Source organism: Typopeltis vanoorti, chromosome 22 (assembly GCF_054136105.1).
Source record: "Typopeltis vanoorti isolate ZY-2024b chromosome 22, IOZ_Tvanoo_1.0, whole genome shotgun sequence".
Taxonomy (NCBI): Eukaryota; Metazoa; Arthropoda; class Arachnida; order Uropygi; family Thelyphonidae; genus Typopeltis; species Typopeltis vanoorti.
This window is the reverse complement of record NC_143570.1, coordinates 37,000,626-37,017,987: the sequence shown is the minus strand read 5'-3', so window position 1 is coordinate 37,017,987 and position 17,362 is coordinate 37,000,626. Positions and strand designations below refer to the sequence as shown.

General features: G+C 33.2%; 1 protein-coding gene across 1 annotated transcript in view; it reads right to left on the bottom strand.

Moving 5' to 3' along the window:
* Nucleotides 1-17,362, bottom strand: part of LOC150094315 (monocarboxylate transporter 10-like) — a 65,201-nt gene that overhangs the window by 14,113 nt on the left and 33,726 nt on the right. The window contains exon 2 of the mRNA XM_090411933.1: nt 9,908-10,241. Within this exon, the coding sequence (XP_090268059.1) occupies nt 9,908-10,241 (334 nt within the window). The remainder of the gene's footprint in view (nt 1-9,907; nt 10,242-17,362) is intronic.

The window sequence follows — 17,362 nt, the reverse complement described above, 5'->3', positions numbered from 1 at the left end:
TTGTATATTTGATAGGCTCATAATTCTTAAAAGAACTGGGAGATGGACTGAGTCCTTGACTCTTTATCCCGTCATCTGAATGAAGAAAATATGCGTGGATGGGGTGTTATTGAGCTAAAAAGCTCTAGTCATGGGTGGGTAACGGCAATAGCCGAGCCTCAGTTAAAACTTCATTGGCTACAGCATTGCCATTTGTTACCCTGGAAGTCCTAAAAAGGACTTTCCTGACACCAGATGATCATGAAACAGCTAGGCCAGGCTCATAGACTGGTAATATATTGCCTAATGATATTAACTCTTGTAAGGTATTTACAAATAAATGTTAAAGATATAAAACTAAATGTATATTAGTAAAAAATGAAATATTGAAGTAACATATAAAATATAATATAATGTGTATATATATATATAATAGACAAAATACTATTTTAAGAAGATATGAATATAAAAATTTGGTTCGTTATGTGTTTTAAAGAAATATTACTATTGTTAGAAACCAAATGCTAGGAAATGGGATAATACGTATTAAATGCGTTACATACCAATCATTTTATTTTAGATGCTTTAAAATATACATGAGTTAGATAAATTTTATATTAGATTTTAATTTGATTAATATAGCTTTTCTAATATTATAAAAATCATATATTTTTTTAAATCTTTAATGTTATTAATACCAGATAAAATGTTAAAAAATAAATTTATTTCTAAACACCTTATATATTTTAGAATGATGATAATCTTTATAATACCAGACATGGTATTAGACATACTTTTAACAAATAAAAAGTACATATTGCCGGAAGTTTCTGTATTCTTAGAAAAATCGTAATAATTGATAATTATAATAAATAAAAAATATATACAGTTTGCATATTTATAGCGTACACAACTTTTATAATTATTTTTCCTTAGGTTATTAATATTAATATACTGACAGACTAATAATTAAATAAACCGCGAAACACTTAATTTTGGATGCCTTTCCATAGGGAAGTATTCGTAGAAGTAATGACATCTATCAAAAAGTAGTAATCTCATATTCGAGTACTATTTAGCCTGTAATACATGGGTTGAAGGGGGGAGGGGGAACGAACCGATATGCATTCCTTGTGAAACAAGGTATATCCGCTGACACGTTCTTGCATGTTTATACAGTTCTGGTGGTGCGGAGAATATAAGTGTTCACAGAACACTTCTATTCTCATAATTGATTTGGTAAGAATAATAATAATAAAAGAACTCTCCTATTAGTATGAATTTAAATATTACCAGCAAAATTATAATTTCTGCTGATAAATTGTAAAACTATAATCAACTGTTGGAGAGAGAGAGAAAAAAGATACCCGGACATCGAAAAGAAGCCATGACATGACAATTATAATTTCCAAAGAAAGGAGATCTCGCTAACTGTGAAAATTGCAAGTGGATTAAAGTTTACTTCGAGTACCTGAAAAACATATTTTGTAAAAACTTTGATAAACAGAATTAAACATAAGATACTTTAAGGTGAGAGCAGGTTGGTTTCGAAACACTGTGTATCAGATACTTAGATATTCTCGCGGGATCCACAACCAAATGACATAAGTATTAAAATATATTTTTAAATAATATACACATACTGGCCACTGAATGAATCCTTATAAGGACTGGCTTAAAGGGGCGAAGCAAGAATGCTTTTCATCTTCCCCGTTATCTGTAGAGGACAGTGTATGGATAAGGTGTTATTGAGCTATTAAAGCTCTGATCATGGCAGGAGGGTAACAGCAATAGCCGAGCATTAGTTAGAACTTCATTAGCTACAACATTGCCATCCATTACCCTCCAAGGGTATTGGATTGAATGAATCATATCTTCCCACTAGCCACTGAATTAGAAACTTTTATTTCTTATAGTCAATCCATTAAAGATTAAAATAGGTGTATTTTAGACGGGAGAGGATTAATGTGAGGAAGATACTCTTATTAAGAAATCTTTATATCAGGGATTCTCAGAATAAAGTTTAGAATCGTTCTATATCTGAATTTTATAGATTTTGCCGAGGCTTTAGACACAGCTCAGATCTTTATCTGTGCTGTACGTAAAGACATTACTAATTATCAGAAACTATGGGATGCCTGAAAAAATATGTTAAAATAATAAAAGAAATGTATATAAAAAGTAAAAACTGTGTTGCTGCATAGCGAACAAAATCTTATTGGTTTGAAAGAAAGTCTAGTGTGAAACAGAGCTGTACAACGTCTGGTTACTTTTAATAGTCATTAATTGGAGTGTGAAGAAGGCTATACGAATAGAATGAAATCCTACATCTCAACTGGAAGTTCTGGACTATTCTGATAGCATAATTTGAATAATCATCAAAACACTGAAGTACAACAAAATCTACAGCATTGTATATGACTGCTAAAAAAGTTACTTAAATATATAAACAAAATAAAGGCTTTTTACATGTGTAGCACGAAGTTTGTCAAATGAGAGGCCTACTGTCATCAGTAAAACTGTGAATTGGATTTGCAGTCAGTCAAAGAACGGAACCTTGGAGAACCCTAAGGTCATTTGCAGTGCACGAAAACAAAGATGCATCCATCAGCGCATGAAATGTGCGGGAGTACCTCAGTTACAAAAGAGAGGAGACAGACCATGTGATGGGAAGTTACTTTATAGGCCTTTGTGCTGATCAAATGAAATGCTTTAGAGATATCAATACTAAACAACTTGAGATTCCGCACACTATTCCATGGCATTTATCCAAAGGCGAGTGTAAGGGGCAAGAAATTACTCCACCGATCAACAGAGTGGGCTTCTACATTACTTTAAAAACAATTTAAATGAAAGAAAGCTGGATAGTCAAGATTTGTCTTAGAAATGGCCTGAATATGGCAGATGTCCAAGAAGCAGGATAGATATCAGTAAAATAGGGGAGAACAAGAAGGAGACATAGAAGAGGAGTCGATTCTTGAGCATGTGACTTGCTAAGAGGACAAATCATGTCCACAGAATACTTAGAAGGGGCATTGGTGAAGAAAAGCGTTTGGAGATGGTTGGAGTTATCTAACGTATTCTAACAGGCAAGTGAGATCATTGGCGATAACAAATGTTGCTTCTTTACACATGCTGAAGCATTGCAGTTGAAGTCATCTACAAGGAAGATGACTTAGTTCTTAAGAAAGTTGGACTAAAGAAAATTATCTCTCAAAATAGGTTTGGCTTTGTGTATTTACAATACAAAAATTATAAGTTAAATTATTAAGAAAGGATTCTTAGAATTATCATTCTGGCTTTAATTGTTATAGCTAGTTTATTAAGATAAAATTCTAAAAATTAGCTTATAAAAGAATAGGAAAATGACTGGCAGAATTATCAGATTTATTAGTAAAATTGTCTAGACTTTGAAAGAGTTGACTACTCAAAGAGTAGTTTCTTAATAGAAATGACAAGTCATTGTAATGTTTTCTTAACTAATTTACATTTACTTAAAATATATTTTGTTAAATATAATTACTTATATATAATTTCAAATAATATTTATTATTTTAAAAAATCAATCTAAAAATAAAATTTATTTATTAACACCTTTTTTTATCTAAATATCCTATTTAAATAAAATAAACTTCCGGATTATTCGTATTATATTATATAAATTAGAAAAATTAGAATACTTTACGTATGGGTTTTTGCATTGAAAATTATCATTTATTATTCTATGCAATTATAATTGTATAACATAGTCCTAAAATGCCAAAAATCATTAGCATTTTAAGATAAGAGATAAGATTTAAGATAAGAGATAAGATATCTTAGTAGCAAAAATCGTTTCACAAAGTGCCTTTAACCATTCTAGATTAAAATCGGCTGTAATGCAATTTGATGTTACTAGTAGGAACAACGTTGAGCAGTTCAATGCGCCCAGATGGATGATCGCAGAAGCTAACTTGATAGAATAAAAGTTAAGATGTGTTTAAAGTATCGAAACCTATTCTGTACTACGTATACACGCCTCTAGTAGTAACGTGAATGCATTCAAGTGATCGAGAAGCCATCAGATTACTTTGTAAAATGAGAAGTGAGCCAGTGGGCGGACTAACAATGAAGCTCTCTTGTCATTTTGGAAAGTTCTACTCTTGTGAAGATATGGTAGCAGTGACACAGTAAAGAAAACTTTTCGGATGATCGTAGAATTCCTTATAAACCATTACAAGGGTAAATGTCTGCCGCGTACACTGCGCTTAGCTTGTGTTACTAGATACCTTTATCGTGTCATGGGTCCGCTGTGAAACGCTTGAAAACCCGCAGTACTGCTTAGATCAATAACAAGCTTTGTCTTTGAAAGTATAATTTATATAAAACACTTGTCTCTGACAAGGTTAGAGTCGAAATATAGAGTGGATTTTGATTTAATGGTGTTGTACTTAAAATTAACTATAACTGACAGGCATGACCGATATTGGCTAATATAATAATTATTGGAGAACTTGTTAAAACTACAGTATTAATATAAGGCAATATGCTCTATTAATCAACGGGATGGTAGTCTTACAAAGTATTTCGTCTCCATCAAGTGTCATTTATAATGAATTGTTGTGCAGTATTAAAATCGCAAACCAAACTATTATTTTTTTACCAACAAAATATACGGCTAGCTATATAGAGGAATTTTATTAATGAAGTGTAATTAAAGCAACAATTTAACACTAAAAATCGTGACCAACCTAATGTAAAGCATGTAGTGTAGTAACTGCAAACTGATTATGACATCACGACTTTGTGTTTATTAAACCTAAATGCAGCCAAGAAGGCATAAAAATAAAAATTATTGATTGCTTTGCCACACGCGTATGCATACATGAAAGGTGGTTTCCGAAACAAGATAATTATAAACAGTAATTAAATTATAATGTGGAGATCGATGAGTTCGGTCATTTCATAAGGCACGAACATGTCTAAATAATCGATTACCCAATCGATCTCAAAGAATCGCAACAAAATATTTTAATCTCGTTTGCGAACACGACGAGATTTGTTATTATTGCCAGCAGAATTTAATAACTAGTAAAATCCAAGTCTATAAAATAAGTCCTTATAAGGACTGGCTTAAAGGGGCGAATCAAGAATGCTTTTTATCTTCCCCGTTATCTGTAGAGGACAGTGTAAGGATAAGGTGTTATTGAGCTATTAAAGCTCTAATCATGGCAGGAGGGTAACAGCAATAGCCGAGCCTCAGTTAGAGCTTCACTGGCTACAGCATTGCCATCCATTATCCTCCAAGGGTATTAATCACCGCATCTCACGGTCGATTAATTCTTCGCGTCTTCGATATAAAATAAGTCCTTATATAAGGACTGGCTTAAAGGGGCGAAGCAAGATTGCTTTTCATATTCCTCATTGTCTGTAGAGGACAGTGTAAGGATAAGGTGTTATTCAGCTATAAAGCTCTGATCATGGCAAGAGGGTAACAGCAATAGCCGAACCTCAGTTAGCACTTCATACAGCATTGCCATCCATTACCCTCCCCGGGTATCAATTTTAGTCGCTTCGTACGACATGCATTAGCTACATTGGTGATACGTAAGTAAAGCCAATCTCTATCTCTAAAAATTAAGACGATCCCTAGACCACTCAATAGTGGCCGAAAGACCGTCCATCTCAGCGTTGGCTCCACTCAATGATGATGGCCTTCCACCCACCATCACCACCGAGCAGAACCGCTCAAATTCCTTAGAAAAGCATTCCCCAACAAAGCCCTCACCGGGCTGTGACGGGCTTTGTCGGGGAATTGCTATTGCTATTAATATCAATTAAATTTTTTTAAAGCTCTGATCATGGCAGGAGGATAACAGCAATAGCCGAGCCTCAGTTAGAACTTCATTGGCTACAGCACTGCCCTCCACGGATATTGGATTGAATGAATCAATCACCGCATCTCACGGTCGATTGATCCATCACCTATCAATTAAATTGCAGTATTGCTATGACTAATAATTAAACTTTATTTGAGAAATTAATAAGTGTTTAATTGAATTGCAAAGTTTTAAGACTTTTTTAAATTTTAAAAAAGATTTTAAAAGAATTATTTTTATTAAAAATGTTTTTAATATAATATAAAATATTTTACTTTTATACTTTAAAAAGAAATTACTATATTTGAAATTCCTAATATGGTGTATTTTTAAGTAATGATTTTTATTAGCGATTCAATACTGCACAGCCATTCTTTATAAACGACATTTGATGGAGACGCAAAACACTTCTTTTGATTAATAGCACAAATTGCCTTTGTACGAATATTGTCAGTTTTCTTAAGTTCTCCAATAATAATTACATTATCCAATATCGGTGGCGATTGTAAATAAAGTTCAGTTTAAGTGCCTCACCATCTGAAATAAAAAAACCATTATATGTTTTGACTAACCTCGTCCGAAACAAGTGTTTTATAAATTATACTTTAAAAGACCAAAACAGGGCTTGTTATTGATCTATAGTGCACTGTACCTTATACTGTTCCGCAGCGGACTCATGACACGGTAAAGGTATCCCTTAATTGAAGCTAAGCTTAGTATACACCGCAAATATTTACCCTTGGAAGAGTTTACAAGGAATTCTAACATTATCAGAAAATTATTAATAAGCCTTAATTATTAATAATTTATTAATATAAATTATCACTAGCTCGCTTAGCATCTTACCAAATTATCTGATTGCTTCTCAGCCACGTGAATGCATTCGTTACTGCTAGAGAGATGTATGACAGTACATGAGTTCGATATTTCTTCAAATATATTTTAACTTTTATTATATGTTGTGTTTTACATATCTGATCATTCATCTCAGAGCATTTTCTCCACCAGTAAAGAATCGAAATTGAACCCTATTTCATCTGGATCCAGTAAACGTACGTGTTCTTGGTTAATACAAACATTCGAAAGGATAATCCTTGCGCCTAAACAGATATCTTAACTTAAATGGTAATAATTGCATATCATAACCCATAATGATCATAATTTTGTCCACCAAAGTCTAAACTTATAATACATGTATAGTAGTGCCGATGCGTTCCAAAGAATTTAGATATCCGTAAGCCCTGCTAAAAGGTTATGATTGTTCTGGAGAACAATCACTTTAAAAAAAAAGTCAGTTTAAGATATTCTATTAAATCGTATAGTCCAGTAAGTTGTTAAAAAATAAAGTTATTTTTAAACATTAAAAAAAATCTTCTTTCCGAGAATATAGAACGACTAATTATATTTTTTAATAGTGTTAGAAAAATGTTGGTTAGATAAGTACATATTTACTTTATTTATTTAGGTTATGCAAGTTACTAGAGTTTCATTATCCTGTCACTTCCTGTTATTTTAGGAGTATAAACTGGGTTTTAGAATTTTCTCGAAAACTACTAACTATAACCAAAGAACAAAACTCAAGTTAGGATGATAACTTATATAATATATTATTATCAAACAAATGATACCAGAAATTCTGTAGCTAATAATTAGCAGTCATTTTACAAACAACTGGGTTTATAAATAAATTTCAATAATACATTAAAAATATTTAAAACTTTTAAATAATACTTAAAAAATCTGAAAACTTATTATTGTTTACAAAAACTTTTATTAAAATATAAATATTTCATTTGAATTATATATCAATTACTGAGTTGTTGAATGTCTAAAATTTTTAATGTATGTTTTTAAGTACAGCTTTGAAATTTCTATTTTGTTGTTTATTTCCATGAATTTTGATCGAAGTTTAAATTAGAAAGAAATGCAAGTGAATCTTGAGGAAACTAAAAAAAAAAGTCATTTAACAGAGTGTCAGTCAATGTCTTAACACTCGGTGCTGAAATTAAGATGGCGGCCGTATTATCACGCCCCCTGCCTTTAAAATGCTTCAAGGAAACTAATACAGTTTATAATGGAATGTAATTAAGTGTAGACGTGTAATAAAATTGATCATGCTTTTATTCATGTAAAAAGGTATAATTTACACACAAATAAGACTATATGTGCCTAATATTGTCAGTCACAATGGCTACTCTATCGAAGAGTTGCAACTTATTAACATTTCTTATTTTAATCCATAAATTATTTTTCAACCTATTCTTCTAAATTGCAAGATAGTAGTTTTGTGTGATGAAATTAAATATTTATAAACTTCGAGACAGGATTAAAGGCTGCAATAATTCTTATGCAACATGTTAAGTAAATTATAGACTGTAGCATACTGGGTATTGAAGTAACAAAAAAAAATCTTAACTAAGATTATGTCCCAAAACTATTTGATATTTTCAAACTGAACGTCAGAATATACGGTGAGAGTTTTATTACATCTTTTTGTCCAAGAGACTTTAATTTAGATGCTTTAAAATGTTGGTTACTCTAACCAACCCAACTAAGATTTCGCTTTGCTAAATCTAAGTTACATTTAGAGCCCCCCTGCCCCTTTGGACACCCTCAAGACTTTATTTATTTTTTGTTTGTTTCAGCATTCAAACTGGCATTTGAATGGAAAATAATTTCACATCATTATTTAAAAAAAATCTCTAGTTATCTTTGTAAAAGCCTTGTATTACAAAAAGAAGCATTCTACAAAGATCTTCAGCAATAGCGCCAATGCTGGACTGGCTGCTGTATCCAGTCATGAGGAAACTTGTAACAATACAGCAGGCCAAAAGGATCTTGTACCGAGGTTACCACGGGTTTGTTAAAAGTAGGTACTGGTTTAACAATCTGCTGATGTTCTATAATAGTAACAGGATCTAGACGTATCGTGGTGTATCCAAACTTCTTGATCTTACCAAGGATTCTACAATGGAGGTCTGTATGTCCATCAAAAGGAAGGAGCATGCAAGGCGTGCGTGACTTGATGCAAAGGATTAGCAAAGAAATGTCGTCGTTATCTCAGAGATAAAGATCGCACACTTTGTTCATGTCTTATATTATGGAAAATTAATTCATGTGGACTCAATGGGGGCTCGTGGCTTGAAATCGTGGGGGTTGCTGTAACTTTCGAAATATACATCCACACTGTAAGTAGAGTGTATACGTGTTTGGATAAAATATCAAAATGATGGTAAAAATTAAACATGAAAAAATATTGTTTATTAGCGATAAAATTATACAGTTTAGTATAATTCAAAATTACTTAAAAATAAAATCCATTCCTTTAATTGTAATTAAGGGAATGAATTTTACTTAATTTTTGGACATTACAATTAAAACCTTTAATTGTAATGTCCAAACATTTAAAGAGACGGAGTAAACACGATAAGCACTACGAACACTCTACTACTGGCGCAAACTGCATATAAACAGCAATGGAACTGCGCGACGGACAGTGCCGCATTACGCTAATAGCTTGCATCTCACTATGACGTGCATATGCTTGCGCGCGTAGCAACATGATACTGTGGTAAACACAGTACTGCTAGCGTCCTTCGCCCTCCTAAGTGCTACAAGATGGATTTTTATTATTTTTTATACAAAATAAGAGAATTGTATAGGATTGTTGATGATAAAATTAAATATTACAAGCAAATATAAATAAATCAATAAATATATTTACATATCGAGAAAAATTGGGGATGCTGCAGTTCCGCAGTGCCCATGCACGAGCCGCTCCTGTATGGATTACTCACTATTGTAAGAAATGCATGAATTGACAATTGGATACTGTATATTAATTATTATGAACTGAAGTTTACTATTACAATTAGATATTTTTAAAATTGTCATATTCTTACGTTATATAAAAAACGCGAAGAACTTCCAGTTTTGTATGTAAAAACATGCATTATAATTCTGAAATTTCATTAACCCTTAAAAACATTCCAAATATATGAAACATATCAAAATAATTTATACTAAAGGCCGAGTATTGCTATTTCAAGAAAATGGGTTCAATTACGTACCTGATACTTTGAGTAATAATAAGAGGCATTACAGACATGCCTATTCCGGTTCCTGCCAAAACAATCATTTCCACAAATTCTCTCTTTTTCTTGAAGTACTGACCCACCATGATAATCGAGGTGTCTCGGGTCAATCCAACTCCGCAACCAACGAATACCCCATAGCTTAAGTAGAGTTGATGAAACTGTGAAGCGAATGATGTAAAAAGGCACCCTAATGCTGTGACAAGACCCCCTAGGACGGCTAAGAGACGAGTACTCCTCCTTCGACATATTGACACGATGACTGGCGAAAGGAACAAGGCGGCGGTCGTGGAGAGAGCACCGAGGCATACTGCAAAAAGAATGAGGAAAATAGTTCGTAAAAAAAGTTTGAAAATTTTTAAATTGGTATTAAGAAATCAAGTTTGTCTAAAGTGTGTTAGAACGATAAAGATAGAATATGCGTTTAACACATTACCGTAATATAAAATGTAAATAAATACACATACAAGTAAATATTCCATTAACAAAGATATTAAAATAGAATATATATAATTATATTATTCCACTAACATAAAGATATTGTGTGATTTTGAATCTCTCATCATTTGCCTTTTGAGTATAAAAGTGACTCTTAGATTCAGTACAGAGAATAAGAAGAGAAATAGAGTGAAAGAAAACTTCCCAAACAGGAAAAAATACGTTAAAAATTAACAAGATTAAACAAAATTAAAATAGGAATGTATTAAAATACTATAAAAATCTATTGAAATAGAATATTAATGTTCCATAAAAATACAAGAACGTTAAGACAGATATTCCTTTAATGTGATAGATATTATATTAATTTACACCAGTTATTTATTTTAATGATTTTACTAACAAGTTTATAAATTAAATTAAGAAGTATTTTATTAATCTTAGTATATATAATTTTATATTATATTATAAAACCAACAAATTACATTCAACTGTTTTTATTAACGCTGGTTCATAAGTGGATTCCAACTTGCATTATTGGAGATTTTATATTTGCGTTTGTTAATTAGGGGAAAGGAGGGGGATTGAATATCCAAAAGTATGAACAATTTTTGGACGACCTACTAAAATAATAAAATGAGACTCGTTGTATAAAGATTTTTATCCTAAGAGCGTTGGCTCATAGGAACTCCGATTACATTGTTGCTTAGTTTAAAATATAACAGTTGTCTTGTTCGTATTTAATAACCACAGCGCCTAATCCCATATCTGGTATCGATGAATAAAATCAAGTATAAGTCTTACCATAGCTGCTGCAAGTAATTACTGGGAACAATCATTACACGAGAAATATTTCAACCACAGCAAACCAACTTCACTTTTTTTCTCTTTCGTCGTTATTGCAGCTCATCAGCAACAGTTTCGATAAATTCTCTCACATTTTCACTCAAACTTTGATTATGTAATAACGAACCAGACTCTCCACCTTCGGATCCTCATTTAAAGTTTATTATGCATTTTCTTAAATGTTCCTTAGTCGATCTGAAGAAAAATGGACGCCTTGATAATAAGGTTAAGCTCGCCATGGCCATCGTATTAATATAATGATTATCTTATGGACAGGTAAGACTAATGTTCTGTCATCTCTCAGGGGAAAATAATCACTCATTAAGACATCAGCAGCAGAAGAGGGAAACGAAACAGTGCTACCCCGTAGTTGGAAATTTGAATGAAGTCGTGGCCATACCGCCACAATCATTATTATCAGGAATCATGATCTGTGAACAATGAGTAATCTGTGTACGCCCTAAGGCTGTAGGCATTGCATTGTTCATGCCTCATCCATTAACAGTGTCGGTAGTTGAATGCACTCCGCTCGCTCAGGTCATGTCGACTATGAGAGAAAATTTCAGATATCTCAATAGTAGGGAATCAGAAATTCTAACTTGAGAAGCTTGTATTGAGCATGATACGTCATGCTAGGTAGATCATCTTACTATTATTACTTAGTTACTTAAGAAGAAATTACATTCATTAGGAAACAGATTACTTGCGTAAAAAAATTTATTTTTTAAATTTCTGAAATGTTCGTGTCTCAACTTTTATCTTGAGTATGATTTAAAATGTCCAAGCATAGCTTAAGCATGAATAACAGAAGTGAAATGCAAATGTAGCGTCACGATATAGCAGAGTAGGTTTAATAAAATATACACGCCAAAAATGGGGAATAGAGAAAGACCATCTGATTTTTTCATATTTGGACAATTTGGCAATGTTTCACAACTTTCTTTATGCTGTATTACCATAAGGAACCTGCCTCTTCTCTTTCCCAGCAAATGTTCTGTGTTTGAAAGTGATAGCATGCTCTTCAACTCCAGATGGTTCTGACTCACGGTACTTCATGTATTTCTTGTATTCATTGCGATAATCTTCGATCTCATTGGTTGGCCAGAGTATGATAAATGACAGTTCAAAAAGGATCTGAAGAATAAGGAAAACCTAGTGGAAGTTTATCCTTGTCGGAATCCGGAAATATTACGGACAATACGAAATGCTATCTTAACTTTTTAGATGTTCAAAATGTTAATTGTGTGGCCAGCCGAGGAAAGAATTCGGATTTCTGAGGCTATCGCCAATGAAACTCTCAATCTAAAGAGAGAATTCCATCCTGTCTGCATATATCCTTGATGTTTGGATTCTCCCAAGGATAAGCGTCCTTCAATGACACTGCCTCGTGTATCAGGTGTGCTGCACCCGCCATTTATTTTACTCTAGGAAGCCAAACAGATCATGATTCGTCTGTAACAGTCTGAATTTAATGTGCATGATGGGCACCAACCCAGAGGGCAGTAAAAAACGATCTTAGTGTAAAAACTGCATAAGTCATGAAATGTCAATGAATTCACATTTCCTACATATATCTCGCTATAAATTAGGCGTGACATTTAATATAAAATTTTTAATGATAAACTAAAAAAGGTGTATTAATAAAAATTCATAAATTTTGTAAAATTTTCTATTGTAAAACATTTTAATTATATTATAAGTTTATTTAATATACGAAAATTTATATATTATAATTATTTATTTAAAATACTTCTAAATTAATCACATTTTACTTTAAATCAAAAAGTGGTTGTCCAGTGTTGGGAAAATGACGAAGCGTGATTTTGTGAGTTTTCAAAAATCTTTAGAGATTTAAGGTGTTTCCAAATCACATTTACGGAAAAGAAATAAATTATGTCTTAAGTGTTTTTCTTATTTATTTTTGCCACTGCGACTTGAGTGGTTTTCAAACTGATGTCATATTTAACTGCAGCGGTTGCAAGGATAAATAAGTTTGTTCCACGAGACATTTATATTACATTGAGCGAGTAAAGTGAACATTTTTGTTCGTTCCCAGTATTTATTCATCGGACAATATGTTTATCAGCGGGAAGAGTCTTTAAATGTCGACAGCTTGCTGAACTATGATGCCAACACTTCCATTCATTTCTCGTGAATGTGTCTGCGAAAAATGGATCGCAATATTTCAGAAGCATCGAAATATAACAGAAGCTTAAATTAATGGTTAAAGGGAAAGTCTGCAGTTCATTGATAAATGAAAAATTTACTGTAAGCCCAACAATAAGATGACCAAAATAAAGGGAATTCATTTTCTAGCTTTATTCTCTACAATATAATGTTAACCATTGATTAAATATAATTACGACCGGTTTTCGTCTTTTATGATCTAATGAAATAATTTTATTTTTCCGAAAATCAAAAAAAAAATAATAAAATAAAATAAAATAACTATCGTACATAAGTCGAGAATGAAAAGGAGTTGCCAGACAAGAATAAATGACGCATGCGTATATCACAGTATAAAGCAACTGCTCAACAATATTCAAACTAATTCTTTGCTTCCAGTTACAGCACTGAGTAGACAGATGTTACTGTATAGATTGGCCTTCCACGCTGAGTCTGGACATTACAGTTTTATGTAGTAGTAGTAATAATCATAAAAAGAAATGCCAATAGGACTTTTCATGGCGATTTTTTGGTTCAGCGAAGTTATTGTTTAGCTGTATATTTGCTGTGCTGTTTCAAAGCGTTTTACATTAATTAAATTTATTTTCTTAATTATCATAATATATTCTTAATATTTTACTCAAACATATATTTTTAAGTATTTGAAATTTTTAAAAAAATTATAATAATATTAATACACCTTTAATTATTTTATATCACAGTAATATAATTGATGCAAACCTAAACCGCCATGATCAGAGCTTTAATAGCACGATAAGGCCTAAATTAATGGTTCGTTTTTGAGGAATCAATCGACCGTGAGATGCGGTGATTGATTTTAGATTTTATTTTATATGAGATGCCCATATACGGTAACGGATGGCAATGCTGAACCAATGAAGTTTAACTGAGGTTCGACTGTTACTGTTATCCTGGGTTAATGAGTTCGCTCTCTTAGGTTTTGCCCTAAGGGAGCACTTTGAGTCTCCGGAAAAAAGTGTTCTCCGGCACGGCCTGCTGAGGGGTACTTGCCGGTGAATTATTTTCCTCGGAATATGAGCGGTTCTGCTCAGTGGTCGGGGAGCCCGTCACTGAGTGGAACCAACGCTGAGATTAGGACGGTCTTTCGCCCACTATGGAGTGGCCTAGAGATCGTCCGTATTTTTGAGATTTCACCTTTACTTACATAGTCGGTGATTGATTCATTCAATCCAATACCCTTGGAGGGTAATGGATGGCAATGCTGTAGCCAATGAAGTGCTAACTGAGGCTCGGTTATTGCTGTTACCCTTCTGCCATGATCAGAGCTTTAATAGCAGCTCAATAACACCTTATCCCTACACTGTCCTTTACAGATAACGGGGAAGATGAAAAGCATTCTTGCTTCGCCCCTTTAAGCCAGTCCTTATAAGGGCCTAAATTAATGAAGGCGGTGATTAATACCCTTGGAGGGTAATGGATGGCGATGGTGTAGCCAATGAAGTTCTAACTGAGGCTCGGCTATTGCTATTACCCTCCTGCCATGATCAGAGCTTTAATAGCTCAATAACACCTTATCCCTACGCTGTCCTCTACTGATAACGGGGAAGATGAAAAGCATTCTTGCTTCGCCCCTTTAAGCCAGTCCTTATATAAGGAAGGTTAGTTATTATAATTATAATACTGGTGCATTCTGATGACCATCTCTGATATCAGAGATGTTCATTTTCATCGGGACACAAGTATCCCCTATCCCTACTCTTTCCTGCAATATTTAGCAGTAAAGTTCTTCTCAACATCGTCTTCACATCTAAATGAACTAGTAAAAAAACAAGCAGCAAACTATGATAAATCGGATTTCTCCAAATATACAGGAGACCTAAGGCCACCCTAATTCCTAACGAGGATCTATAACTCGCACCCACTCGGACAGAGCACTTAGCTCATAAACTTTCCCCTACACAGTAACCTTATCAGATAGCAGGGATTATAAAAGCATTTTGCTTCACTCTTATAGACATTAACGTTTTGCGGCTAAACGGGGGTTTAATTGGAGGAGATCCAGGGTAACGGATGGCAATGCTGTAGCCAATGAAGTTTTAACTGAGGCTCGGCTATTGCCGTTACCCAGCCATGACTAGAGCTTTTAGCTCAATAACATCCCATCCACACAGATTTTCTTCAATCAGATGAAGGGATAAAGAGTCAAGGACTCAGTCCACCCCACCCCCCCCAAAAAACGGATTTGATACCTCTTTATTTTTATCTTCTTCTATGTCTCTATCTCTCTCTGCTGAATCTCAACGCCACTTTTATTCTCAAAAAGCCAATGATGAGAGACTTGAACTCACACGATGTATTTAGTAGTTACTAATTTATATATTGAATAACTCGGTTTACTAGTTATAGGAAAATGAATTGCAAGTAAACCAATGTAACCATCCTCAGTCTACTCAAGTAAGAAAACTTCCAAGATTTCATCTACGAAAGTTTCATTTTTAATCAAAAAATGAAACTTTCTTAGCACTTATTCAATCTACCGACCGATTCACCATGAACAGATTGAAATAAAAATACCAACTGGAGAATGGCGATAAATCATTCCATCTATCTGTCCCACTGAGTTCTTCCACCTACTTACATAACCCATTTGTACTTCCCAAAGACATTTTTGTACTCTAATTATGGCCACTAACAGGTTTTGAAAAGAAAAGTTAGGCCGGGTTCTTTAGTAGCGTATCGTATTTATCATCAATAAGACATTCTCGTGGAGACAGTAATAACCCATGGCGATGAATAATTCAATGAGTTGAGTGGGTAGAAAAATGGTCTCCGATGTATTAGGATTTCGTAAAAACAAAGCTATTCACAACGAGCTCGTAATGCAGCGACAATTTTAATGGGACATTAGAGGCACTGGAATTTTCGGCTCCTTGGGTTTGACATGCGATAAAATACTGCAGCATGCTAATAGTTTGTGACAGTTTATACGAGAATGGACTATTTCCATAGCATACAAAGGGCTATTTATAATTTGCTATATAGAAGATGACTTTAGAATATTTTGTGACACATTTTCTTTTAAATATAACCAAGTATGTAGGTCTGTTTAGTTTGATAAGTGAATATATTTTATGTATTTTCTCCCACCCTCGATAACTTCATAATTTACGTTCTGTGTTTTGCTAATGATAAGCTTCTGTGTTTGTAGACTTGTAGAAATTTATGGCCCATTTAACCTAAAATCTGCGTCAGAAAGAGAACAGGGATGGCTTATTTTACAACCTAGATGTGGAGGAGAGTCGACTTTTGGTGAATGAAAGGCTGTAACTTCTTGTTATGGGTTTGATAATGTTCTGTACGTATATAATTGTTTAATAAAAGAAAATAATCGATAAGTATGTACAGAATGGCGCAATTTTTAAAAAAAAAAAATAACTTCGTTTTGTCTCTAGAAAAAAAGTAGAATGTCGGAGAAAATTTGTCAGTGCATTTTTTTAACTAATTCTTGCCACTGTTTATCAAGAGGGTATCAAGAAGTATTCAAAGAAGGGGATATCAAGAGGTACTCAAATATTAATATAGAGATTTTTCCTATTCCCCCCCACTGAATAGCTTACGAGTATTCTTCTTACAAAAGAATGCCTGAAACAATACCCTGACATAGCATATGGACGTTTCGTGAATTTAGTTATATCTGTGCTAATTTAAGTAATTATATCATAGTTAAGATATCCCGATATGTTCTCAAGAGTTTAGCTTTCGAGTTCTTCCGGAAATTCATGACTCCCTTTTTTTTTCTGCACGATTTTCCTTCTTTAGTTAAAACTATTGCCTTTAAATGGTATATATTTATATACCATTTAAAACAGCACTTGTCCCACTGTCTTACAAATACTTATGAATTGGCGATAAATGTTTTAAGTAATCGTGATCACAGTATATTTTGTATTGCTTTTCAAGTTCGTAAATACATTTATTCCATCCACACAGGAACAATAA